Source organism: Struthio camelus, chromosome 6 (genome assembly GCF_040807025.1).
Source record: "Struthio camelus isolate bStrCam1 chromosome 6, bStrCam1.hap1, whole genome shotgun sequence".
NCBI classification, from domain to species: Eukaryota; Metazoa; Chordata; class Aves; order Struthioniformes; family Struthionidae; genus Struthio; species Struthio camelus.
In genome coordinates this window covers 4952560-4978686 of record NC_090947.1, presented here as the reverse complement: position 1 = coordinate 4978686, position 26127 = coordinate 4952560, and the positions used below count along the sequence as shown (strand labels likewise).

Here is a 26127-nt window from a genome sequence, read left to right as displayed (position 1 = left end):
AGAAAGTGGCAACAGAAATTGAATCTCAGATCAAGGTCCTTGATATATCACTGCATGTGTTAAGTCAGATATTGGGAGGCTAATTCAGCGGCGATACATTTCTCAAAATACTGTTAAGTACGGGCACATACAGGTCCACCTGACAAGCTTCCCAGTAAAGTCAACAGGGGGGAGGGTCCTTCAAGAAAGGATTCATTTGTCACTACAATTGTGGAACCCAATTATGCTCCAGTCAACTGAGTAAGTTCATCTCTCATCCAAAGCTGAGCCAGGCTGCTCTTGCTGCTCTCAAAGAAATCAATGACAAAATTCCTACTGGCTTCAGTAGAATTCAGTCATACTGTGAGTCTGAAATGACCCCTTAATTTTCACCAGAGTCATTCCAGATTTACCACTGCATGAACCACAGGAGGAGAGATCAAATCCTGAAATCAGCTTATCTTGTGTAAATACAGCACAACATCAGTGCTTCAACACACTTCCTACTCTGACCTATGTTTTTATTTTTGGCTCAATGGAAATTTTCGGTGAGAACCAACACTATGCTTGCTTGGACAAACAGAAGCCTAGTTCAGAGAGACAACAAAATTAAATCAACAGCACCTCAGAAGATTGCTGAACTCATCTCCTATCCCCCCTTTTTAAAAAAGTAATTTTCAGGAGCATTGCAATCCGAGTTCCTCCAGTAAACCTATACACATAGTACTGTAAATAAAGCAGAGTTTAACCACTAATGCTTTCTAATAGATTCTCTTGGCAACAGTTCAAAGTTCTCTTGGATTTAGTAATTGCAAATCAAAAAACAAACAATCAGGTCTTATCTTCCAATCTAGGTTCACTGGGGAGGGAGGGGGAGGCAGAAAAGATGAAATCTCTTCATTCCTGCACAGAACCATGATGGTTTTAGCTAACCTCCAGAGTGTTATTAACACATGTTCTCATCTTGAGCTTTCTCTTTGCCAGAACAAAGGCCAGCCAAAAAAAATCAATTTAGTCCACGGTAAGTTCATATATGCTGGTGCTCCTTTCTCAGTTCAGTGAGGAGACTGAAAAGTTTTAGGAAAGAAAGGAAGCAAAAACAGGTTCTAGCATCACTACCTAGCTCCATATTGATTTATCAGCAATCAGCCAGAGACCCCTACCTACCAAGCTGACAGTTCAGATACCAGAATTCAGCCCAGATACCAGAATTCAGCCCAGATACCAGAATTCAGGCAATTTAGCCCAGTGTGGGGCTAATGTGCCCCGTTATCCCAGCCGCTAGAGCGTGTTACACTTTAAGAGGTATGTTGCCACTATCCCTTGCTAATGCAGCATCATCGACTTCTGTTGCACGACTAACAGCTCAAGTTCACCTCCTTAGAACTACGATTCCTCTATTACTTACCCCTCCAATAAATACAGTGTTACTTCCAGTTTTGGAGTTGTGCAATTCAGGGAAGAAACTGGGCCAACACAGGTTCAAATTCACACAACTTTTTCACCATAGCACGACCAGTTCTTGCATAGCTACAGTCTGCGTTTGGCAAGTGGGAACAACTGGCAACTTACCAACAGGATCACATTTCCATCTGCCCCGACCCTGGCCAAAGCACGTGCAGTTCAGCATGTGCCCCTCGTCATGACGCTTGTGGAATGTCTGGTTCACATCATAGGTGATACCGTCCACAATGCACTGGTCTGTTTGAGAAAGAGCAGAGAGGCTTTGTCAGCAAGAGCTTGAAGTGTAAAGGCAAAATCTTTCTGCTTAGCACACAGTTCCCTCCTCTTGAGCAGCTTACAGAGGCTGACCATGACAAGCTTCATCCCTGCAAGAGAGCCCTTCCAATATTTAGGATCACAGACCAGCGCGGGGCACACACCCACACCACTGCTGCCAGGTTCCAGGGAGCAAATAAGCACCACTTGCAGCAAAAAGGTCTGTAGGATGCTGACCAAAATACTAAGCATTATTCAAACTACAGAACTGCTTGATTGTTCCCTATGACAGAGTCTCCACATGTGAAAGAAACTAAAACAGCACAGTAATTCTTTCACTGCCTTCTCTTAGAAAGGTCTAGACTAATACCTTGGTGAGTCCTGGCTGAAATCATTAGAGCTGCACAAGGAGAAAACGGCTACTCCAAATTCCTAAAGATATCATAAGGACATTTGCACCTCATTGTGATTTTATGCCGCCAGCTCTCTCTGCTACGCTTTGTTGTAATCTGAAGAGAAGAGCAGATGTATTTTATGTCCAAGATGCTACTGGTGCCTGCTAATCAGCTCTGCCTTCAAAAAGCAGTAACCAGATCCCAGGCTAAAATACAATGGTATCAGTCTATTGGGGTCAATGAGGCTATGGCAACCTGTGAACTGGCCCAGAATTCTTAAAGGCAATCTAATCAAAGCAAGGAGAAGACAGACAAAACAAATATGAAAACCACTCTAGAAGCATGTTGTTTTGCTAACTAGGACCCAAGAGACCTAAGTTCAGTTTCAGACTCAGTCACAGGCCTTCCGTCCTCGGGGAAGTGACTCAGTCAATCCCAGGCCTTCATTCCCCATCATATTTTCCCACACCACAGGTCCAGTGGGGGCTGAGGACCTTCTCTGGTTGCTATGTTTTAACAGCTCTACTTAGATAACCTATGCCTTTTGAAAAAGGGCGGAATCTCCCCCTCACCCCTCCATTAAGTGAGGCCACTAACTCAGGGATGAAATTGCAGACAACTAGCCGCCTGCGCTGAGAAAAGAGCTTCACATACCAACTGTTAGCAGTGCATTGCTCACTGCTCTGAAGGAAATTCATGCAAAAACTCCCAAAGCCTTTGAGTGAGCCTTTCCCTATAAATTATATCCCATTTCAGCAGTGGTGTTCGAGACGTTTCTTGGCATGTTGACAGCAACCCCTCCCCCCCTCGCCTTTTCCAGACACAAAGCCAATGCTGTGCGCTAGCTGTAGGATGATCGTATGTCTGTGCTTTTAAGTCTTCTGTTTTTCTGGTGTCGCTTAAGCACTTGTCCACTTGGGCCACTTATACAAATATGTAAATAAAAGTAATCTATATGAAAAGTTGGCAGGATAGCACTGAGATAGGCCAGCAAAGAGATTCACCTAACACAGACAAATGGAAAACTGCACTGCAGAACAATAAAACAGGACAGCTCTGCATTCAGACTTCAGACTAGTCTGAGGCCTTGTCTGTTCATGAGAGGGGGAAATACTTCTGCTCTCCATAAAGCCACAATAGCACCCACTCCTAAGTGTAGCCAAATGGAGACAGGGATACCCACTGATCAAGCCAATCACGGTTTCTCTGCTTCCTAGACTACAAAAGCTGAACTGGTACTGTTCTAGCAAGTAAACAAGGGAGGAACTTCATGTAGCCCCTCTGATTCCCTCTCTGTGCCAAAGAGAGGCCTAGTGCTATACGATTTGAGTCTGGGCTCCGGTTCCCTGTGATGGGAATCAAAAGAAAACCAATTTCTCCCACCCCCAACACTTTGACCGAACCTGTGACAGCAACACGAAAACCAGTACCTCTGAGCTGGGAGTATGCAATGCAAGTCCATTCTCCACGGCCATTTCCTACACAAGTACATCTCATCATATGGCCCATGTCGTGTTGTTTATCCCATTGGTCCCCAACGCGGTACATGACACCGTCATTGGTTGTGCAGATTTCTTCATGGGCTGGTTGAGAAGAGAGCAAGAGGACACTTTATGAAGCTAGAGTTAACATGATCAGGAAGGCTCAGACCATTTGCAATGCTTCCTCATAGAGTGCAGTGGTTTCTGCATCTTAACAAGGGAGCTGTAGGGACCTACTCCATTTCAAACACTACTTTTGCCACGTGATGATGTTCTCTAAGTGCAGATCCCTCCTCAGTGCTCATTTTAATTCTCATTAGAATGCTACAAGAAGCAATTTCTGTACAGTGTGCAAGAGGTGCTCTCTAAATGAATCATTTCTTTTGTTGCACACGTGCCTTTATATGAGCATAGTGATTTAAAGACCTGAGTTTCACAGGCTGTTTAAGGGCTCAGATGCTGCATTGTCACAAGCTACAAGCAGCCTGTCATTTAAAAACTGAGAGTCACATGCCCTTTAAGTACCCTTCATCCACATACCCCTTCCCGATAGAGACGTGCATGGATTGTAGGAACGGACCACAGGACTGATTTTGACCTTGCTGTCTTTTCCAGGGTAACACACTGATATTTTAAGCGCAGACTTATCCTTATCCACATGCTGGGCAAAAGGAAGTGATGAGCAATGAGGGAGAAGGCTTTGGCAGAAAAAAAAAAAAGTCAAAACCTTACTTCTACAAAGCGCTACAGTCCAGTGTGCTCTAATGAATCTACACCAGCTTGCACTGCTGAAAACCATGCCTATCACTGGCCAGTATCAGATGAGCAATGGAAATTGCTTTCTCCTTGCATTGCCTCAGTCCCTGCTAGAAGTGATTGGGAGGGGAAAAAAGGACAAAACAAAGCTTTAAATTCTTTGAAGGGTTTTGGAACAGGATGCACCTCATTGGAAGTCATCAGGGACTGAGTCAATGACAGCCAGCTCTTTCCTTTGCAACTCAAAGAATCCTTTGTGAGTACTCCATAATCCATTTACAGCTCTCAGTCTTACCAGCCATGGGGCAGAAACCAAATTTCTGGTCAGCATCATAGTTCTCAGTGGTTCCACACCACTTCATGTTGTCTCTCCGTCCCTCAGAAGTACAGTCGGTGTAGTTGCGGTTGTTATACAGGAAAGGGAAGTGGCACAATGCACCATTGGAGTTGCCACCACGTGTCTGGACCAAAACTGTACAAGAGTAAAAAGGAAAAAGACACAAATCAAGCCTCTGGTCTCTCCTAGCAGGCAGGGAGAGCTCAAAAACAAGCCACGAACACTATTTTTCCCTTTCCCTGTATACACTACGATATTATCCACCAGCCTCTCTTCTTGGCTTAAATTAATTCACATCTGGTAAAACACAAGCCTTGCACAAGGTCAACTCAGTTCAAACATTGCTGTGGAAAGAGTTGCTGGACCCAGGCATGGGAATTCCTGGGCATCAGGGAAAACCAAAGCCTTCTGTGTCTAGGAAGTGACTTTGCAGACCCTTTGTTGCTAAGGCCCAGGGAATAAAATAATCTCAGTTCTCTTAGTACCTGTATTATCTTACTGAGGTTGTTACCCAATTGTGCCCTTTGACTTAAAGTCTCAGTCCGCAGAAAAGGGTTACAACTTGGTTACGTACAACAGGACAAGTCAAAAATCTCTCTGCAGGTTGGAATCTTCATGTTTTGCAAGCAGCAGTGGAAAGAGGAATCTAATCTACATGAACTATTCACCTCTTGAGCAACTCTGGTTTACAAGTAACGGAGAATAAAGAAGCATTTGCTTAGGTTTTTCTATATTGATATTTCTCACTCCCACAGTATATCACAGGAAGTCCCACTAAAACAAGAATGTGGGTGTGTAGAAAAGGAGGGGAGAGGGTTTTTTTTTTCTTTTTTAAGAGAACACTGTATACGCTGGAGAGAAGGGCTTGGCTTTTATCAGAAAAAAACACAACTGAAGAATAGCCATATTTATGCAGTGTAAGAAGCAGTGTTTTCCTCTGGGAACGTGAAAAGTTTCAGACACATTCTCTCCAAGGTCAGATCCCAGAGGAGGCTGCTTGGATACTGTTTCATGAATGTCTGATGGGCTTTCCAGGAAGTGTAACCGCACAGGTAGGTTTGTGCTGTAAAGGGAACATGACAATCCACAGAAAAGAGAATGCTGCTGCATTAGTCATGACCATTTCTTGATCGCAGTAATCACAAATCACATTAGGATTACTGCTATATATGGCAACCTGGCTAGAGATACAAGATTGAGGGAGTGACAGAGGGCTGCACAAATTGCACTCCATGGATATCCTTTCCTTTGCAGCCTAATATGGGCATTGGCTCTAGCAATTCAGCCAAGCAAAGGCGAAGTCTAAGTATCTTTGGGGCTAAAGCTCTACCCTGACTAGGAACTCCCGTTCTAAGGTCAGTTCAGGGAACAGAGAACAACAGGACTCAAAGGCTACACCTGTGTCACCCTGACCACTCTCCAAAGATGTCAAGAGCACAAAAACCTCGACTACCCTGACTCCAGATAATCCTCATCCCACATGGCTGCCTGGCTGTTGAAGCATGCCTGGAGTCCCTCCAGGATGCCAGGACTGTTCATGCAGCCTGTCACTAAAAGTTCTGCACCTTCTACCATCTGCACGAGGGCCATGCATGTGTGAAGATCCTGAGAGATGAACCTACCATTCTGCTCTGTACAGAAGGAGTATCTCCTGTCCTGCTCAAAGTTGGAGGTGGTGCTGCACCAAAGGTGCCCATCTGTACGGCCTTCGGTGGTGCAGGAATAGAAAGTCCTCCCGTCATAGGTGAAAGGCAAAACACAGGCTTCTCCATCAGAATTGCCACCATACGTTTGAGTTGCAGCTTTAATACAAACAAATCACAGCATTAGATTCTAGCTTACAGCAATCCCCATTCTCAGGGCTCCAAAACAGCAGTCGCCTCTCCAGGCCAAATCATCGGCTGCTGCAAACCCACACCGACTTGCAAGGACCTGGGCCAATACACACCAAATGAAGACTTAGTCCCACAGCTGTGCCATTCTTTTACATTCTTTTCCAAACATATATTATTGCAGCTTGCTTTGAGTAAAACCATTAATGCTGCTTCCCAAGGGCTCCATTTTCCCTCTGCAGGTTATATATAACTCACTGGGAAAGACTGGTACCCTACAGAGCCAGGCTTTGAATAATCAAAATAGCTATCGCTCCTCCCCTTGTACCTTTCTCCAGTTTTTGTCTTCCTCAGAAGACGCTTCTGACGCACACACTGAAGGATTTCACTTTGAAGTCAAACCACGGGGCAATCACAAAGATCTCTTTGGACTGAACAGGCACAAAACACAAATTCGTACCTATTTCCTGGCAGCTGACTCCATTGCCCAGGCAGGTACATAGCATTTGCTGACTTCCCTGTGTCTTGAGCCACTGCATACCCAAGGAGTACACCACTCCATTATCCGTTATGCACTGGCCATATGGCTGAGGCTGGGGCTGTTGAGGTTGGGGCTGGTACAACGCAGTCTGCAAATTTGTGAAGCTAGGAGAGCCAGAACCTGCGGCAGAACATGGCAGAGAAGGGAGACTAGACATCAGGCATTACACGCACATCTAAAGAGCAGAATGCTTCAATCAAATGCTGAGATAATAAAGTCTTAGGCGCTCTTCGTCAAGTTAAAGGTACAGCACTCTCAGATTCCCTAAACACACTTTAAATATTCCTTTTCATAGCATTAATTTGAGCTCCATTTAGCAAATTTCAAAGTTAAAAGAACTACTCCCACTTCTTCTAATGAAGGCCTCCAGTTTCTACCACTACAGAAAAGGAAGCAATCATTTTGAATTCTTCATTGCTGAAAGCAGAAAAAACAAACAAATGTATTCCTTTATTCTGGATTTTTTTTCCAACTCTGAATCAAAGTTTTTGGCCAGTTATGCTTCTGAATAACACTGAGACAAAAAGGCTTCTTTTCTATACTGTGGACATTGCAAACATTTCCCACAGCAATCCCCACAAATTCAGCTCTGCTGAAAAAGACCAAAGAATGCAAGCAAAGCAGTTGCACCTTTAAGCTTTGTGCATTTTGAAGTTCAGACCTTCTGAGATTTTGAAGCTAACCTGCTGGTACCTACAGTTAAGTCATTTACCAAGAAATGCTCAGTGTAGCTACTACAGGAAAATGTAGAGAGGTTTACTCTGCACACAGCAAGAGGAAAACTATATCCTTAAAATGGCAAGAAAGAATTTAGGAGTTGAAGCCTTTGACAAAACTTGGGCAGAAAGCTTAGGCTACCTTTAAACTAGATATTTCATACCAAAATTACAAGATATCAAATGTTCCTGTACTAAATAAATAGGACTGCATACATCCTGTGACATGTCTGTTTTTTGAAGCTCTACCATAGGTTGTTCATCTTGTCAAAGAAACACATGGCCTCAGAGGAGTTTTAATTAAGGGAATTTAAAGAAAGTCACCAAGGCAAATACAGGTAGCCCAAATATTAACTCAAAATGTCATGTTTCCAAGACAGAGCTAAAAGATAGTTCCTATGGATGCGCGATCCTAGATATGTGATTTGTTGCACTGTGATGGTGCGTGCAATTGCATTTGTATGGACAAGCCCCACTTGCACAAGGAAACCAAGTATAAATTAATTCTATCTATGTATGCTCAGAAAAAGAGCTCTGACCCTGTTTCTTGCTGATCTTTCCCCAACAAAATTCCTAAATGCTTAAATTAGGATGACGCAATTCAACACCAAGGCCTAGTCATTCCAACATGTGTCACTCCTTGGCTCTTCCCCTACCCCTACTATGATGCCCTACTCACCAGTGCTAGTTGTATGCAGGGATGTGTGTCTTTCACATTTCCATTCACCTCTGCCATTACCAGTACAGATGCACTGAAGCAAATTTCCACGGTTATCCTTCTTGCTCCAGGTGTCTCCAATTCTGTAGGAAGTCTTGGTGTCATGGTCATTGCACCTGTCTGTGTAAGGAACATGGCTATTAGCTATTTCCGCACAGGATGGCTTGAGCATGCAATTTATAGTATTGAACCACCAATGCTATGAAATGAGCTGATAGTTTAAAGCCGTTCTTGAGAGCCTTCCTAATTTTCTGTAGCTCACTATTAGAAGTCCTATATGCACTAATGTCTGCATTAAGCTGCACAGGCCAGGAAAGAGTCTGAAAATCTTGATGCTAAACAAAGTTTACGGGAAAATTCCCACCGATTTCCAGAACAGGAATTTCACGTTCTAGCCATGGTCTCAAATAACACCCTAGTACTACCAGTTCCAAGAAGGTAAGCTATGTTCAAAAAAACCAAAAAACCCCCCCAAAAACACTGCTAAAAAGCACTTCCTGGATTAAAAACATTGTTGCTAGTTATTTTTAAAAGCCATTTTAAACCTATTCTGTCTAGCATACACCTTCAATACTTTGTTTTAATGCCTTTTTTCCTCCCTTCTATTTTTGAGAAGTTGTCTTTGTGGCTGGGTCATTTCATACTATATACAGGGCACAGTTCAACTTCAGAGCTCTACCGCAGACGGAAGAAGCTAAAACTTATTGGAGGGCAATAGGTTAAATTCCAGTTCTTCCAAAAAGCGTGCATGAAGTGGCCAGTACAGTTAATAGACACAAGTAAGTCAGACCAGGGATATTAGACTTTCTGAGTCTCCCGGTTGTCTTTAATAACCCGCACCCCTTACAAATCGAGTAAATGGGTTCAAAGGACAGCATAACAAACTACCTTTGTCTAAATGCCAGAGCCACATGGATTAACTCGTTCTTCTTCCATTACAGCATTTTACCTTCTCATCCAAGGGCAACTTGATACAGTGGCTCAAATATAATCATGGATCAATGAACATGGATTTATGAAGAATTGTAGAAGAGCATGGGCATCACTTCAGATTGCCATTGAAACAGCACACAGGACAGAATACGAATGTGGAAAATACATTAGTGATTCACAGTGGTTAAAACGACCAAACCCCTGAGTATTTGCCAGAAGACTGGCAAACTGGTGAAGTGTTAATAATGTAATTTGGCATATGTGTGTGGGGTGCGGGAGGAGCAAAACCCTGTCTTATGAACACTCAGGGTCTAAAGTTAAGTGATGAAAGGCTGGCACGCCGCCGCCCCCCAAGCCAGAAACGAAAAAACAGTAGTCACTCTGGAAAACGTTGGCCATAAGAGATATATGATAGCAACAACACATACTGAAGCATAATGCCACTTTGTGGGCTACAGCTATCATTTTACATGGAGAGATTCAAATTTTTGTCTTTTACATTTGAAAAAGAAAACGAGCAGGCCATCATACTACAATTTCCCCTGCGGTACAACAATGCAGAGCTGAGTTATGGGAGAAAAAGATACTGCCAAATCATTTTTATTAGTAATAATATCTCCTCCAAAGTTCACAAACAGCACGTTCTGTTTTATCCATTCCTATTTGACAGTTAATGATTTTTCCCCATGTGCTGCTAATGGAGTTAATACTGTCAAGGCTGGTTTGATTTTTATAGCTTTTTCTTGACCAAGTCTCCCTAGATTTTCAGTTTTAATCCCGATCCTCCTTCGTGTTTTAGTTCTTTACAGTTCTGCTGTTTATGTCAGCAGAAAGCCATTATCCCTTTGTCCCCAGGCAACTGAAGATGAGGCAATTTAAAGGCTACAGAGGAGTTTCTCAAAACTTGCATAACAAAGGTGTAAAGGTACAAAGTTAAATTTTGAGGCAGCCAGTGTAAACTGTGATAGCTCTGCAACAGAGCTTGCTCTTACCAAAATCTGAATAGGAGGTAGATAAACAAACGGGATTTCAGATTTTAGAAGCCCAGTCTGCTTGGCAAACACTAATACAATGGGTATTTACATTAACGGAGTTCAAAGACACAGAAACCTAGGGAAGTCATTTGAACTGCTGAAGCCTATTTACACTGAAGACTTAAAATGGTGGGAAAAACTAACAAGGCAGGTGAGACAGTAGATAAAAATAAACCCTGTTTGAGCTAGCACATATATTGAACTGTAAAAAAAAAGAGCGGGGGGGGGGGGGAAACCTTAAGATGACATTCTTAATTTGGCAGGCTCCACTGCTGGACCAGGTGTCTCTAAAAGCTCCATATTCTCCCTCAAGAGGTTATTTAAACAACCCCAAAAAGGGGGATATCGGGCCAAACTCTGTGCCAGTTTGCAGACTAAGCAATTCCACCGGCTTCCTGGGGGATGCTTGACTGTGACTCACTCGGCCTGGCCCTTTCCCAAGCGCTTTTTCTCTGAAGCGGATGAAAACCAAACTAACACAACCAAAACACCCCAACCGCTTGGTCGTGAGCGCAGCGCGCCAACCCTTAGCTGTCCCCGCAACGGCCGCTTGGGAGGGTTTGCTTCTGACCTCGGAGGGGACTGTTTCCCACCCGTTTGGGTGAGACCTTCACCTGGCCGTGCCTCTAAGACTGCTGTGGACTGCTATACAGGGCGGAAAGAGGAGCAGCTTTTGGTTTTGGCACAGAACTTCTTGCTACATGAAACGGGGAGAAATAAAAAAGGATCAGGCTTTAAAGCGCCCTCTTTCCGCTTTGTCTTACTTCAGCGCCCGAGCTTGCGCGTGGCGGCCAAGAAAGACAGGGGAGTGGGGAGAAAGGGCACTTTTTTCTTTTTTTAAGGCTGAACTGGGCAAGAGGGAAATAAATAAATAAATAAAGTAAAGACAGGGCCGCCGACGGGCACTTACTTCTGGAGGTGCAGGTGATGCGGCCGCTGCCCTCGCCCAGGCAGGTGCAGTCCACCATCATCCAACCCTGGTAGGGCTTCTCCCAGGTCTCGCCCACCACGTAGGACGTGCCGGCCGCGTTGTCGTAGCAGCGCTCGGCTGCGGGGAGCAAGGTCGGGTTAACCGCGGGGCCACGCCGGCCGAGGACCGCAGTGGCAGCGGAGGAGGAGGAGGAGGAGGAAGAGAGATGCCACCTACCTACGGGCTTACAGGTCCACTCGCCCTTGCCGTTGCCCAGGCAGACGCACTCCAGCATGTAGCCGCCCGTCTCGTGGGGCCGCCGCCAGGTATCGCCGATCTTGTAGGACTGGCCACCCTCGTGGCAGCGATCTGCGGCGGGGCAGAGGGAAGGCGGCTCAGCCCCAGGGCCGCCCCGGGGGAGCGGGGGGCAAGATGGCTCCCGGCTTCCTCCACCGGCCTGCGAAATGGCACCCGCCCGCCTGCCCTCTCCTCCTCGGGGAAGGTAAACAGTTGCCTCCTTCCTCTTTTCACAGCTAACCCCCCCTCTCCCCTTGCAGGTGTGACAGCCGAAAACCCGAGGAGCCCCGCACCGGGGTTGGGGGGGTCGTTTCACCCTCAGGTGGGGTCATCGCACCACCCAGCCTGGCAAGGGGGAGCTGCCTCCATTTTGTTTGGCTCCTGCCACGGCCCCTCGTGCTGCCACCTCCGCACTGAGGGAGGGACCCAGCAGCCGGGCCGGCACGTGGCGGGCGACAGCCTCACGCGGGGGACACCGGTCCTCCCTGCCAGGTGGGGAGACCCCGTCCCGGAAAGGCCGGTGCCCAGCCGGCGGGCACCCCGCCAGCCTGAGGCGCCGCAGCGGGAAAACCCTGGTGCGCGGCGGTGGGCAAAACGCGGCGCCTCCCTCCAAGGAAGGGAGGAGGAACACGCGGCCCGTCGCTTATTAGGAGCCGGTAAAACTTTCTGTTGGCTCATTTAGGAAAGCGGGGAATCTAGGGGCGTTAACGAAGACTGGTTCAGAGCCAGCGGCTGCCACTGAGACTCTCCGGTGAGCTTTAAACCCAGCTGCTGATGAGGAAACGGGACTGCTCTCAGGCTCGCAGTTTCCTCACCGACTCTTTTTCTTACAATGCTTATCGTCACCGCCCGGCAAAACGCCATTTAAATTGGGAATGGCTTTAGCTCTCCTCGTTAAAGGCATCTCTTCCCATGCCACGGCGGCGGCTGGCCTCCGAGCCCTGCTCGGCGCTACGAGGCTCAGGCAAGAAACGGGATATGTGAAGGGACAAGAGTTTTTTCCTCCAGAGGTGCCTAAGGGACTTTGGAAATCTCAAGCTGGAAGTCCTGACACAGCGCTCTTCGTATCCGTGCTAGCTAACGAGCTGAAGGGAAACGGTGAACAATTTGGTGACTCAACGAGGAAAGGATTTCCAGGCAGAGAAGCACAGACATGAAAGGGAAAGCCGGGGAAAAAGGGATGAGGGAAGAGAAGGAAGAAGAAGAGGAAAGTATGAGGTCGGCCGGTGAATAAGGACTGGCAGAAGCTCGCCGAGCTGGGCGAAGGGATTTCAAATCCCAGTTCCCTCTGTGGCCAGCGTTGGCGTGATGCTTCGTCCCACTCTGGAGGCCAGCGGGACAGGCTCTCAGGTGGTGTATGTTCAGGGGAGTCCTGCTAAAGCTGATGGTGCTATTCTGGCTCACCAGCTGCAGATTAGGCCCTCGTTCTTTTCTCCAGCCAGAAAACTGCTTTTATAAACGTCTCTGAAGATGTAACACGCTCCTATGAATAAGGATCTGTATGGCAGGATGCTAACAGAGTCAGTCTTGGGCTGTGTTTTATACATGACATTTCCTCTTAAATAAAAGAGGAATTTGCTTGTACAAATGTTTCTTCTCTCTGTAGGCACATGGGGCAAGGACCTTCAATTACAAGATTTTAGGGAGCTTTGCTCCAAAGCCCATTACTCTAGCTAATGGGCATAGCAGCGCTGGGAGTATTGTGTAAGTTGCTGTGGAAAACATGACACTAAGGAACAATAGCTCTAGGAACAGGCTCTTAGTTACATACTGGCAATGGTGCAGCTGATTCTCCCACGTCCAGCTCCAATGCAAGTACAGTCCCAGATCATGGAGTCCTTGGGGCGCTCGTACGTCTCCCCTACTCGGTAAGTGGATCCAGTGTATTTATCAAAGCAAGTTTCTTCAGCTATGAGGAGAGAAAAGTGAACTACATGTAACCATGCAAATAGTGTGCACAGTCAACAAAAGAAACCATTCCTTGCTTCCAAACACGGAGTTTTTTTTTCCCCCCTCCCCAGGGCAAAAATGCAGCTTGGTCACCACTCTCTTCCTGGAGTAGGACAGCTTAAGTTGGGTGACGTTCATCCACTCAAGGTCCCCAGGCTACTGAATACCTGCAGCTTCCCTCCCCCGGGGAGCAAGAAGCTGAGCAAGGCAAGTGGGCAGGTATGCCCTGCAAGGATGAATCCCATCCGTTTGAAGTGCAATAGTACCGGAGACAGGAAGAAGCTGTGTTTTGTCATGCTAATCCTCCTAATTCTGACCTGGCAAAAGCTTCAGTATATTAATCCTGAATTCTGCAGCAACCTCGCTGAAGTCTACAGGACTCCTCGTGAATTGCGAACGCTCACACACGAGTAAGTGATTACGGAACGGTTATGCCAAGGCTGCCACCAGTCCTGCGATTAGTAATGAAACAACCTTCTTGACTTCACTACTAGACAGATAAGGCTAACTACGCCATATGGAAAACTTGCTATTAGTTTTCAAAACTGTAAAACTTGGAGAAAAAAAAAAAGAAAAAAAATATTAAATTCCTCTTTTATGGAGGAGTTAGGGGATGGAGTACTACTCTGAAGTACTCTAGCCCTCAGAGAGGCAGCATACAAGCCTTGCAAGGCAGATCAGTGGGATGCTCCATCTGTCTTAGATGAGCATTATCAGCTAGGAATCAGTTTCTCTCTCGTATCTCCAGAGCAACGTAAAGCAGTTATGGCAAACCAGTGGCTGCAGACCAACAAAGACAGGCAGATTGCATTTGATTATCTAAACTACATTGCATCCCAGAGAGACACATCTTCCAGCAGATGTTGCATTTGGAATTTTTTTCTGTTACCTAAACCCTTTCTCCAGAAGACTAAACAATCTCATTTTACACTCGGCTATAGAAAGCTGACAGCGAGGCTGGGGGGCTGTGGAAAGTTGTAAGTTGAAATATTTTTAAACATGCTGACGACACTGTGCAGCTATGAAAAGTCGGGGCGAAGCAATCAAACAGCGCAGAGCCAGAGCTGCAAAGCGACTCCAGATTTGAACTTCCCCGTGCGAGTCCAGGAGTCAGTTCAGTTCATTATAAAGAAGAGGTTGGCTCCAAAATTAACGTTTAGATCCAATCCTCCAGAGAGATGAGCGATGTTTGGCTCGGGGTTCTGGTGGCAGGCCCATCTCTAATGAAAAGCATTTCTTAAAAGAGGTCTCGAGCCAGATCTTCAAGGCAACCGATGCGGATCCGTTAGTGACCCGAAAACACCAGGCTTCACCAGCTGCAAACCTGGTCTGCCGGTTCTAGCTCGGCACAACGCTTAGCTTACTCAGCTCAAAAGCCACTCGTGGGGTTGGGGGGGAGAGAGGGGGGTCTTGAAGCGGGTAAGGAAAAACAGCACCAACTTACGTTCAGGCTTGCTTTCGCAGTTAAACCCTCTGCTTCCACCATAGCAGGTACAGACCAACGTGTTCCCCAGGTAAATGCGTTCCCACTGCTGGTTGATCTGATAGTACCTTCCATTGTCGTAACATGTCTCTGAAGCGGGGTGGGGGGGGGGACAAGAAAAGTTGCGAGTTACTTTGGCGCCCACCGCGCAAGCGGGGGGGGGGGGAGAGGAGGAGGGGAAACAGCCCCAAGTCCCATCAGCAAGAGCCACTAGCTCCTGCGCTGCGAGGACTTCAGCAGGACACCCCCGCCGCCTAACGCAACCCGCACCGAAAAAGCGAGCGAAGCCGGGGTGATGGGGGGGGGGCCTCCAACACCTCGGAGCACCCCCCCTCCCTTTACACACCCCGGGGTGCCCCCCTCTCCCCCTCCGCAGCCCGCCGATACTCACGCTTGCTCTGCCCGCCGCTCCCCTGCGGCGCCGAGCCGGGCTGCGCCTGCCGCCGGCTCTTGCCGCCGCGGGGCTGCCCGCCGCCCATCACCGTCGCCACGGCCAGGCAGAGAGCGAGCAGCGCCAGCCGCCACCCGGCGCGGCTCAGCATCGTCACGGCACGGCACGGCGCTCGCAAGCAGCCCGGCCGATGGGGCAGCGGCGCCGCCGCCCGGGCGCTATATAGGGGTAGGGAAAGAGGGAGGGGTGGGGGGGGGAAGAGGGAGGGGGGACGGCGGCCGCCGCCCCGGCGCCCATTGGCCTCGGCGCCGTCGGGGGGCCGGGCGGGGGGCCGCCGCCGAGCCCCGGCGGGCTGGATGTGGCCCCTCATGCCTAGAGTCGGTCCATTTTGTGGAGCGTTTGGCTGAACAAAATGGCTTTTGGGATTGGGGAGTGGGGGGGGGGGTGGAAAAACTTTTTTTTTTTTTTTTTGGTTCGCTTTTAAGCCTCTCCGCCTGAGCGAGAAGGTGAGGCGTAGCTTCTGCGCCCAGGGGGGAAGCAGGAAGCCCCCTCAGGGATGGTGGATCTGCTGCGCCGGGACTCCGGGTTGCAGACTTTCACACCTCACTTGGAAAAAATGGTGCCGTTGCGTCCTGCGCTCAATAAACCGAATTCCTTCCCTGCCCTTTTTTTTGTCCCCCCCCCCCTTACCACCCAGAATCAATTCCCGAGAACAGAAGAAAAGTGAAACAAATGTTAGACTTTCCACCCTTTTTAAGTATACGGGGTCTTCGGCATGACACTTAATTTCTTAGCGAACCGATTGATTTAACAGGGCTCTCTTTCCATCTTGACCCTCTCTTTCCCCGCTCTTCTTCCCACAGCCTTTCTCTGCAGCACCTGGACCAGCACTCGGGCTGGGCCCGTAGACAGGCCAGGCCACTAGCCCTTTTCGCCATGCCTCGGCAAAGGAAGGATTACTCAAATAGTCTGATGCAGTTACTGATCCATTAAATCAACTCCTCGGGCAGACACGAGCTTTAAATAGTCTGCAGTGTTTCCAGACACCTGAGGCTGAATATCCCCGGGTCTCCGTGAGAGTTCGGAGCCGGACACCGTGCTCTGATGGCACTTAGCGCAAAGGCATTGCGTTAGCTTCACCAAAACGCAGACAGGAATATCCCGCTTGGGATGAAGCCTCTCTTAGTAAGCAGCGTACAGACCCATCACATGCCTTGTTCCAGGAAGGCGCGTCGTTGTCGTGTCAGGTATGTGTTTTCAAAGAAATTTCTATTCCTCTGTAGGAGGAATGTCCACAGATCCATTAGCACGAGCTGCCCCGCTGAAAGCTTACTGGAAATTGAAACCTGACCTAGCAATTGAGGTGAGCTGTGGTGAGCTAATGCCCCTCTTTCCTAATTTTTATTTTTAGACCTACTGCCCTGCATTTTTTTGAGTTACCGGAGACACGTTCTCCCTAAAAACATTCACAGAACTAACGTGGCCATATCAGGCAGAGCATTAGCTTTTTCAGCGGGACACGGCATCGTAAACCAGCCAGCATGCGGTTTCTTAGAACGAGAACCTGCTTGCACACAGTGGTCCTGCTTTTTTGAGCCCTAAGATACAAAGTTTCCGCCTGAAATTCCAGCTTACTGTAGAGCTGGGGTTCTCTGATAGAAGCAAGGTGAAAAGCGCCCTGTAAGAAAATGACGCTGTACAATTGTTTGTCGCGGGCTGTGCTTCGCCCAGCCTGTTCCAAAGCGTCACGGTTCGACGGACCTGTGACGCTGGTGCTGCGGTACGTGCTCGAGGGGCACGTGCACCAGCTGTGAGGCGCGTTAGTAGGGATACCAAAGTGAACAGGCAACCGCAACCTAAGCAGATTCGGGACGGCAGTATAGGCATCTGCGCGGTGATGAATGGATTTACAAACACTACTGGTAAAACTGACAGTTAACATTTAATATCAAATAATGATCGCAGCAACAGCTATAACCCATGAACAGTGTAACTGTTATGTGTATATATACATCAATGCTTATAAGGAATGGAATAAATGGATCATGTATATGTACATACAGTAGTAAATCTTCTGGACATGAGTAGAAACACAAAACATACATAGAAATAAAAGGGAAGATGCCTGAAAGGCCACGCTGGGCGGAACGCGGTGAACTCAGTTGGCCACCCCGGCGGGTGTGCCAAACAGCGCAGCAGAGACCGCAACTCGTGGAATCAGGCCGCGCGTGATGGTGCGTCTTTTCCCTACCCTAGGTTACGCGGTCTTACGTGTGGATGTCCTCTCACCCTGTGACTCCTGGTTCGGCATCAAATTTTCAATTTTTTCTTGAGCAGGATGAAGGGCAGTGCTTCTACAAACCAGCTGAGAACAACTAATTGAGCTCGACTGACGTGGAAAAGGGAAGGGTAATGTAATGAGGAGTCTTCGAGTACGGGAGGATTATGATAAATGAAAATCACTAGGGAAACCTGCCTAAGGAGTTAAAAACCGAGGAAGGTAATCTGTAATAAACAGGTACGTCACCTTACTGTGGAAGCATCCAGCAGTCTCTGCTGCGGAGCCAGACCCCAGCGGTGCTAGATATTGTACAAACGGAGCCAAACAGTGCTTCGGGGAGTTTATAATCTCCATAAGTCTGGGTACATAGTGCCTACTTACTCTTTCCAGATGTTAGAAGAGAAGACATCCCAAGACATAAGACTTCTGTCTGCTCCCAAGACATAAGACTTCTGGATTCATTCCCAGCATGGTGCTTTTAGTCACTATTTTAAATAGCTTTAAAAAGGTGTGTCTACTGGATAGTCTGCACATGAAGGCTAAATGGTCGGCATTGACATCTTTTCTGTCTGGTTTAAGTCCAGTTCATGTAATTTTGTATTGCTCTTAAGTCTTCGTGGAAAATCGGTATATTTACGCAAAACTGAAAATGGAATTCAGTCTGAAAGTTGAATGAGAAATGCAATGTTAGCAAGTGTGTGACGGTGTCTAGCACTTACCACGATATTAGTTATGCAAATATAGGGAAAGAAAACGTCACTGGAAGCACGCAAAACGAAAATGATAATTTTCAGCCGTGCTCAAATTAGCTTCTTACATAGCCATCATTAATTAGCAGCTAGAAATAATCTTATGCCTCGTATTTCAGCACAATTTGAAACAGCCTGATTTCACTCCTAAAGGAATTGATGGCAGTAACAATGACACAAACATGCAGTAATTACAATATTGTGTGCTGTTTGACTGTCTGAGATGTCTCTTGCTTGTTCCCGGAGATGTACGTGACTCCTTTGACTGTCACTGTGTTAATTCATCCCTTGATCTAACAGGAATGAAAGGAGCGCCCACCTGAATTCTTCTTAGGATGAGATCAGTCAGAATTTATCATCACCTTTCAGTGGTTTTTGCGTCCCTGTAAGGTTTAGGAATGTCCTAAACCTTTGCTTTAGCCATGGGTCTTCTGAATCACCTTTGTTGGTCTTTTCTATCCTTTCTTCCAAAATCCTACCTTCTTGACTCATGGTTAGAGATGGCATATAGCCTTATAAGGTTCTCCTGACTTTCCTCGTCCCATTGGATTGCTCTCCAAATTAGCTTTTGCGCTGGGTTAAATTAATTTCCTCCACTGCACACACTGGTGAGGGGCTGCACCCATATGACTGGGAGCATGGTCTGGACCTGCACCCATTCTCTTGCTAGTTCTTCACAACAGAAAGGGATCATGAATAAGTACAGAGAGGACTGAGCTAGGTCACTTGTTATTCTTTTAGCAGCCTTAGAAGAAAGGCCCCACAAACTTAATTATATCCTTCTAAAATTATCACTTATAGGGACAAGAACCCTAAAGACGATAGGTCAGGATTCCTTCCCTCGACATAGGGAGACCATTAAATGCTTCCTGCAGTTCCCAAATATTTTGCAAGAACTCCTGTTGCGAGCTGAATATTTCTGAATCATCAGAATTTCGAGCCTGTGGTTTTTGTTAGGTCAGAGCAAAATTCATTTCAGCGCTGCTGAGGATCTACTGTGGCATGTACAGTGCTTCATTCACTCTTTAAGTGCAGCAGCTCTGAAAGTCTCGTCCAGGGATCTGGAACGTTGCTCTCTGGATGAAATTCATTCCTTGTGCTGGTTAACTGCAACCTAAGCGGTACGTAAATCTATGCCGGCTCTCAGTGTGGGAATGAATTTCATCTTGCATGAATGGTCCCTAATAGGGCATTAATTACATCTTTGGCACTCTCATTGGAAATTGCCTCCTCTTCTCCCTCCTCCCCAGTCTTTCATAAGTAAGTGTTCAGTGTCATCAGCACAGAAAATGCATTTCCTTTCTGTAGCTATCTGTGGACTATATTATTTGTCTAGTCTGCCGGAACTGTTGCAGTTTGCTAATGATGAGAAGTTCATAGCCATGGCTCTCATTTTGCAGTTGTGCCTGCAGTACTGTCAGCCCCAGGCATTTGAAACTCATGAGTCAGTCCCTGCAAAATCAGGGAAGCAGCCTGGGGGAGGGAGGGAAGAGATTTTCTTTCCTTTCCAAATACAGATGTTCTTTTGGGGAGTCGAGTTTGTTCATCTCTTTGTCTGATTCTGCAAGGAAGCTGATTCTGCAGCTTAATATGGAGCAATTTAAGATAGGAAACTGAGACTCTGACATGCCAGAAGTTCAAGAAAAATGGAAACTCTCACGACACCCATGACAACGTGAATTGGCAGGCAAGTAGCATGTGGCAGACCCTTGTTCACAGGAGAAACTTTTGGAAGAGCAATGCCAAGTTAAAACAGCTGTAGACATGCTCTTCATTGCATTTTGAGATATTAGGCAGAAATTTTCAGGCATGCCTGAATCCCAGCTTGATTAGGCCCTGCCGAGGATGTTCTGAGAAACTTCTGGGAACTTGCTGAGCAGCTCTAGAAGGCCGAATTGGGGTTGCAGGATGACTGTGTCACGGGTGCTGTTGTTGAACACAGCGGTGGGACCTAGCTTGGGATGCTAAGCATGGTGCTGCCAGCTCTGGAGAGAGATGCTATTTTAGGCCAGCTTGGAACTGTCTTGTCTTAATGAGGGACGTTCCATCTCCCTAGCTGATGTCCACCCTGCCCGAAGGAAATCCCCCTGTAACTGGCTGCTTGTGTCACTTCTCTTCCTGCCTCCAGAGGTTGAGCAGGCCCCTGGGACTGCTGCGGGAAACAGGTGAGATACTTCTGCCTCCTCCAGCTCACAGCCCAGCTCTCCTTATGCCGAAGGATCTGGGAGAAACGAACAGACCAGCAGCATGAGGCTCAGCTATACTCTCGTCAATCCACAGCTTCAAACAAAGAGAGCAATACCTTTGCTTCTTCATGATGTGCCACAACTGGCTGAAAAAGGGATGGAGAGCCCTGGAAATAGAGAGGGGCTCCTGCAGCTTTGCCTCAAAACAAAGATGAAAGAGCTCCAGCAGGCCGCAGGATGGGGTTGGTGGGACAAAACGTGCTGGAGAAAGGATTGCTGTGAGGAGCCTGGGCAGCACATGGGTTTGCATTGCTGAGCAAGGGGGTGACAGCTCACCCACGAGAAGCCAGGACCTCCCTTCCCAACTAATTGGGGAGACATAGCAAAGCTCGCTATCATCTGCAAACCTCTACATGTTACGTATGGACAAAGGAAGGAAAAACATCAAGACAGCTGGAGAAGTACAGTTTCTTATACCTGTTTTCTTTCTTTATTTTTTTTAATTGTGGTATTTTGGCCAAAATTCCACCTGGTGCTGGTGATGGAGGAAGGTTTTAGTTCATGTGTCCTTGAAAGTCTGGAAGTGGCTATTTGGGAAAGGCATGAGTCAGTGCTGCTGGAAAGTGGGCTGCTGACAAAACCTAATTCCAGTGGCTGTTTTTATTTAGTCATTACAGAACTCTAACAATAATCTAGCTTTTGAGTAACAGGACTTTTTTTCTCTTGTAATGGAGGAACAACAGTTAGCCCGTGCTGTTAGCACAACTTACATCTCCCTTAAAGCCCGGCAACAGAGTTAAGTCCTCCCTTTTTCCATAACAGTCTTAAAAATGCTAAAGCAAAGCTAAACAACGGTGATATCACCAACAGTGGCGTGAGGTGAACTTGGCCACACACCCTAGCGTTTGAGTGCAATTGCTTTTATTCTCTCCCAGTGAATATGGCAAATCACACCAAGGCTTGTTTGGTTTTAGGCAGGCCTGGTCAAAATCCAGAAATAAATGCTAGTGCTGGGCTGAGCTTGGCTTGCTGCGAGGAAGTTGAATACATTGAGAAAGCAAACAGCTATTTATTATGATGATTAGGGGGCAGTGTGTAACGGGTTGAAATTTAGAGTCACAAAGGGCTGAACGGAGCCAGGAGCATGGAGAAGGAAAGTATTTTGGCTCTGAGCTGCAGTTTGTCCCATTTCCTTCTCACCTCTTCCACCCAGTCTTACGTGGAGCCAAGGAGTGTGGATAGTTCTTTGCTGCCAATTCTGAAGATTTTTCTCTACTATTGGTAACCTGATTTCTGGGCTGCAGCCTCCAAGATGAGAGACACTCTCACTTTCATTTGTTTTTCAGCCCTGCCCAGGAGTTCTCACTGGCTGCCTTTTATACTTTCCAGCTTCTGAGGAAGAACATGGATCTTCTGCCTGCCTCTCACTTCCTTTTCCCTCGTCTTCCACCCACTCCCTTCTGGTACTCCAGGGAAGTGAGGTCTTCTGGCCAGCAAGATGTTCCTTGGTTTCAGATGGGTTAGTTTTAACTTAGTTGTTTCTGTGACCCAGCAATACAGTGTCACTTCTCTGATGGGACTTTCCCAACTATTTCTCCTCTGTGGGTGGAAATCCACCCCAGAGAGAGGCCCAGAGTAAGGCCAGAAGGCTGTTTCTGACTCATTCAGACCTTCTGGGAAGATGTGCTGTGTTTCACCTCTAGCAAGAAATTTTAGTAAAGTGGGACCGGGGCTTCACTGTGGGTCAATCAGCTCCGTTCAGCTGAAATGAATGGTTGTGTGGCTGCCTTCAGATCAACGTGTGGAATTCAGAAATCACTCCGAGCCAAGGAGTTTCATAAATCTGTGTCATTTAGTATCTTAACTACATCCTTCTACAACTTGCAATCAGTCGCAACTGTCTGAAATCAGGGCCTCTTACTGGTGGGACTCATTTCTTGCCTAGTGCAAGAATTGCCTAGTGAGGAGTTTGGTCCTACCTAGGTATAGGTAGAGGTGCATTTTAATTCCTCCCAATTCACTTATATTCGAATCTCTAACTGTAGAGCCAGGCTGAGAAATGGAGCTACCTCAGTCCTAAATCCCCCTGCTTAACTTTTGCTATTATAGCTCTGTGTTAAAACCTAGATGTGCTTTGACTTCTTTTTTTTTCCCAAATGTCGGTTTGTTTGCCTACAAAATAGGCGGTCAGCCAGCCAATTGTTGTTGACCCCTGTGTTTTACCCTCTGCCAGGTTAATCTTTTCTGTTAGCTGCATGCTGACCTTTGAGCTTGGCCTGTCTTGTCTCTAAAGCTTTGTGAACTTCCCATCTTCATGCTAAGCTACTTCTCTGGCTTCTCTGGAGTAGACACACAATCACACGCTGCAGTAAAGAATAGGCTTCAGTAAAGCGGGAATAGGAGGGCCTTCAAACCCAATTTATTTCAGCATTTTCTTTGGTTGCAAGCTGGACCTCATGGCAAATGACTTTCTGTTACTGACCTAGATAATTTCTGCTCTGTCATTAGTCCTTTGAATTAATTCCTTACTTTCAAATGTCGGCTAGACATTTCTTTTGCTGGCACTCAAAACCGGTAATAGTCTGCATATATTTTTTGATTATAGTTCTAGTTCTGGTTTTTGGGTTGCTTTGCAGCTTGGGCTGGCTTGGAGTTCATATTTTTAGTCTGTACTCAACTAAATGTCCATGAATTCATGCACATTTACAGCTGATGCATTCCAACAGTGACCACTTATTTCTTTCACCTTTCTGACAGTCTTTATGGAATTTGCAGCGTTCCTCATTCTTGAAATGAGGAATTATTGTAGTAGCACTAAATATACCTTGTTTTCATGGATCATTTTGCATAGTTCTTTCTGCCCTCTGTACTGATCTCATGCTCTCATGCCAAAGGAGTTCCTGTGCGCCTATGAAAGTTTTATCGCTGGCAGCATTCAGCCATTGGTCTGTGCATGATTGGCTTAGCTAGATGTACGGCCAGAGGATTTCTTCTGGGATGGCATGAGTGAAAACAAGTTAAGTTGCCCAGAACAAGGAGCCGTGTCCATGCTGCAGCAATCCATCCCACCGGTTGCAAGCATTTCCACACTGCTTTAAAGCTTCAAAGTGTTTTGCAGGCACGCAGTCCATCACAGCTGTTGCCAGGTTGTGCTTGAAGGTGCTCGGGGAGGGCTGATGATTGATGTGTGCAGCCCTAGGAGGAGCTCCAGGGAAGCCGGTGATTCAGACACATCTCTTTTCTTGCAAAATTCTCCTCTAAAGACCAGCAAGCGCCGTTCTGGTCTGCGGGGAAGGGATGGCGTCATAATTTAACCTACACTTTCTTGTCCACACCTCTCCTCTAAAGGCATAGGAGCAGCAGCCAGGCAGGCACTTAGGAATGTCATGGTCGGAAAACTAAATCCCTGGCTTGGTTACGCTGGGGTGGTTGCAATCCAGCCTGTTGAAGCATGAATCACATTCATGCTTTTCTTCAAAGGAGCAGGATCCGGGCCCAGTAGCAAGTTGATCTAAGGACCTTATGAACAGGATAACTATTATCATTTCTGTTTCACACAGATACGGAAACAGAGAGAAAGGGGGTTTCAAAGGAAAGAAAACCCTAAGCAGTTTGATACAGTCTGGGGAGGAGAGCGTCCAGGACTGACACTACCGAAAAATCTGGGCATAATTCCTGAGTGAGGTAGGAAGTTTTGCAAAGATGTATCATGTCTTGTGGTCATATACTAAAAACAAATGTCCCAAAGCTCTTGATGATGCATCTGGAATTTGTGCTCACTGAATATGTCCCAGGCCAGCCATGTTTATTGGAGGCACATTTTTCCTTAGCCGGGTCATGCGGAAGTTGAAACAAATGCTATTTAAATGCGTATCATCAGATCAGGGTATTAACCTAGCTCGATTAGTTTAAACCCACTTGCTGTCCACTGCATAGCCAAAGGATTTATGGAGGCAGGTAGAAGCTTTAGTGCCTGGAGATACACATTGTTTCTGCTTTTGATTATACTCTGTAGATTTATACTCAATGTGGAAAGAGGTCATAACTTGCTTTCCAGGAACGGCATTCATATTTTCCATACAGTGCATTAGTATATAATTCAGAATGCGTCCACATTAAATAAAGGGAAGTTTATGACAGTATGTTTCTTCAATTAATTTATAATAAAAAATGTCACGTGTAATATTGAAAAGAAGTGCTGCACATGGCGTTTATCTACTGACTAACACGTCCTTCTCACTGTTTTCAGGTACTGTTTCAGAGATGTGCAGGGATGTGGAAATGGGGGGCTGTAAAGGACCTGTATGAGTCTCCTGTCTTTAGAGAATATTTTGTACAATGCCTTCTGAAACATAGCTTCTAAAAATTGCTCTTTTTTTCCTCTGGCAAATATAACAGCCTGAGACATTTCTTACACGGAAAGCCATGAAAGAGAAAACAAAAAGCGGAGGAAGAAAACGTACTTTTGATTGGAATTTCTTATACAAGATGGAACATCTGTGTGTGGGAAAGAAATGTTTAAGACAAAGAAATTTTAAGTGTCACAGGAAAATCAATAGTATTTCACCGATGTGGTTATAAGACGACCACATGTGGTAGAGCTTTAGGCTCTGAGGCGCTGGCATTTGAGCACCTCTCAAGTGCCTGAGGTTCAGACCGAGTCATGTGTGCGTAACTCTGCTGTGTTGGAGACATAAGCCTGTTTGACAGTCCGGCCCCAAGAAACTTGTGAGCCTGAGTCTCATTGCAAGACATTACAATTCAGGTTTCTTAGTGTCTAAGTCTACAGAGCATGCCATTTAGGCCCCTGCCCCCCATAGGCACATAGTGTCCGGTATAAACGTTGCCAAAGGGAGGATCTGTCGGGTGGGGGAAATAGCGTTAGGTCAGAGACAACCCAGCGCACCAATTTCTTTGCTGTTGTTGGCTTACAGCTTAGAGATGCGCACGGGTCTCTGACTCTTTGTGGCTGAAAAGCCTCAGATCCTGATCCTGCAAAGATTACTTAAAATGTCTAGCTTTACCTTTTGCAATAATCCCGCTATATGATTAACCTTAGCTGTCACATGAATAAAGCTAGGCATGCTCTTTGTCTCTGCAGAGCCCGCTCACTGTACCCCTGTGAGCGGTATTTACATACATCGGTATCCTCAGCCTCGCCAATGGGAAAGCTTGTGTGAATAAGCTGCCTGACAGGGTCATAAATTACATGGTGAGTAGAACAAATCTTGGCAGCAGATCATAGCTGCTGGAGAGATGAGAGCTATGGTAGACACATGAGCAGAAAAGGAAAGGAAGGCTAATATTTAGGAGGAAAGCAGAGATTTTGCTACTAGATTCTTTTCCATTGAAAACCAGACCATTTCTGACCTTGGTTGCTTTGAGAGCAGGCTTGGTCTCCTAATTTCTGTTCAACGCTTTTCTTTTTGTCTAACCTCT

General features: G+C 46.5%; 1 protein-coding gene and 1 long non-coding RNA gene across 16 annotated transcripts in view; one reads left to right on the top strand and one right to left on the bottom strand.

Moving 5' to 3' along the window:
* The window catches only part of FN1 (fibronectin 1), a 57167-nt gene extending 41467 nt beyond the window's left edge, over positions 1-15700 (bottom strand). For 7 of the 15 annotated variants that reach the window (XM_068947864.1, XM_068947868.1, XM_068947870.1 and 4 more), the window contains exons 1-11: positions 15473-15688; positions 15043-15171; positions 13420-13557; positions 11589-11720; positions 11352-11489; positions 8436-8594; positions 6960-7160; positions 6290-6469; positions 4626-4802; positions 3524-3676; positions 1552-1680 (exon numbers count right to left, since the gene is read on the bottom strand). In XM_068947864.1, coding sequence (XP_068803965.1) covers positions 1552-1680; positions 3524-3676; positions 4626-4802; positions 6290-6469; positions 6960-7160; positions 8436-8594; positions 11352-11489; positions 11589-11720; positions 13420-13557; positions 15043-15171; positions 15473-15623 — 1687 coding nt within the window. In that variant the 5' untranslated portion in view covers positions 15624-15688. Of the gene's footprint in view, positions 1-1551; positions 1681-3523; positions 3677-4625; positions 4803-6289; positions 6470-6959; positions 7161-8435; positions 8595-11351; positions 11490-11588; positions 11721-13419; positions 13558-15042; positions 15172-15472 lie in introns of all 15 variants that reach the window. The other 8 variants (XM_068947858.1, XM_068947862.1, XM_068947867.1 and 5 more) reach the window with 3 other exon arrangements.
* On the top strand, positions 15581-17972 carry LOC138067606 (uncharacterized). Its single transcript, XR_011141787.1, has 3 exons — positions 15581-15700; positions 16336-16719; positions 17810-17972. It is a non-coding gene; the product is annotated as an uncharacterized lncRNA (long non-coding RNA).
* The last annotated feature ends 8155 nt before the right edge of the window (positions 17973-26127 follow it).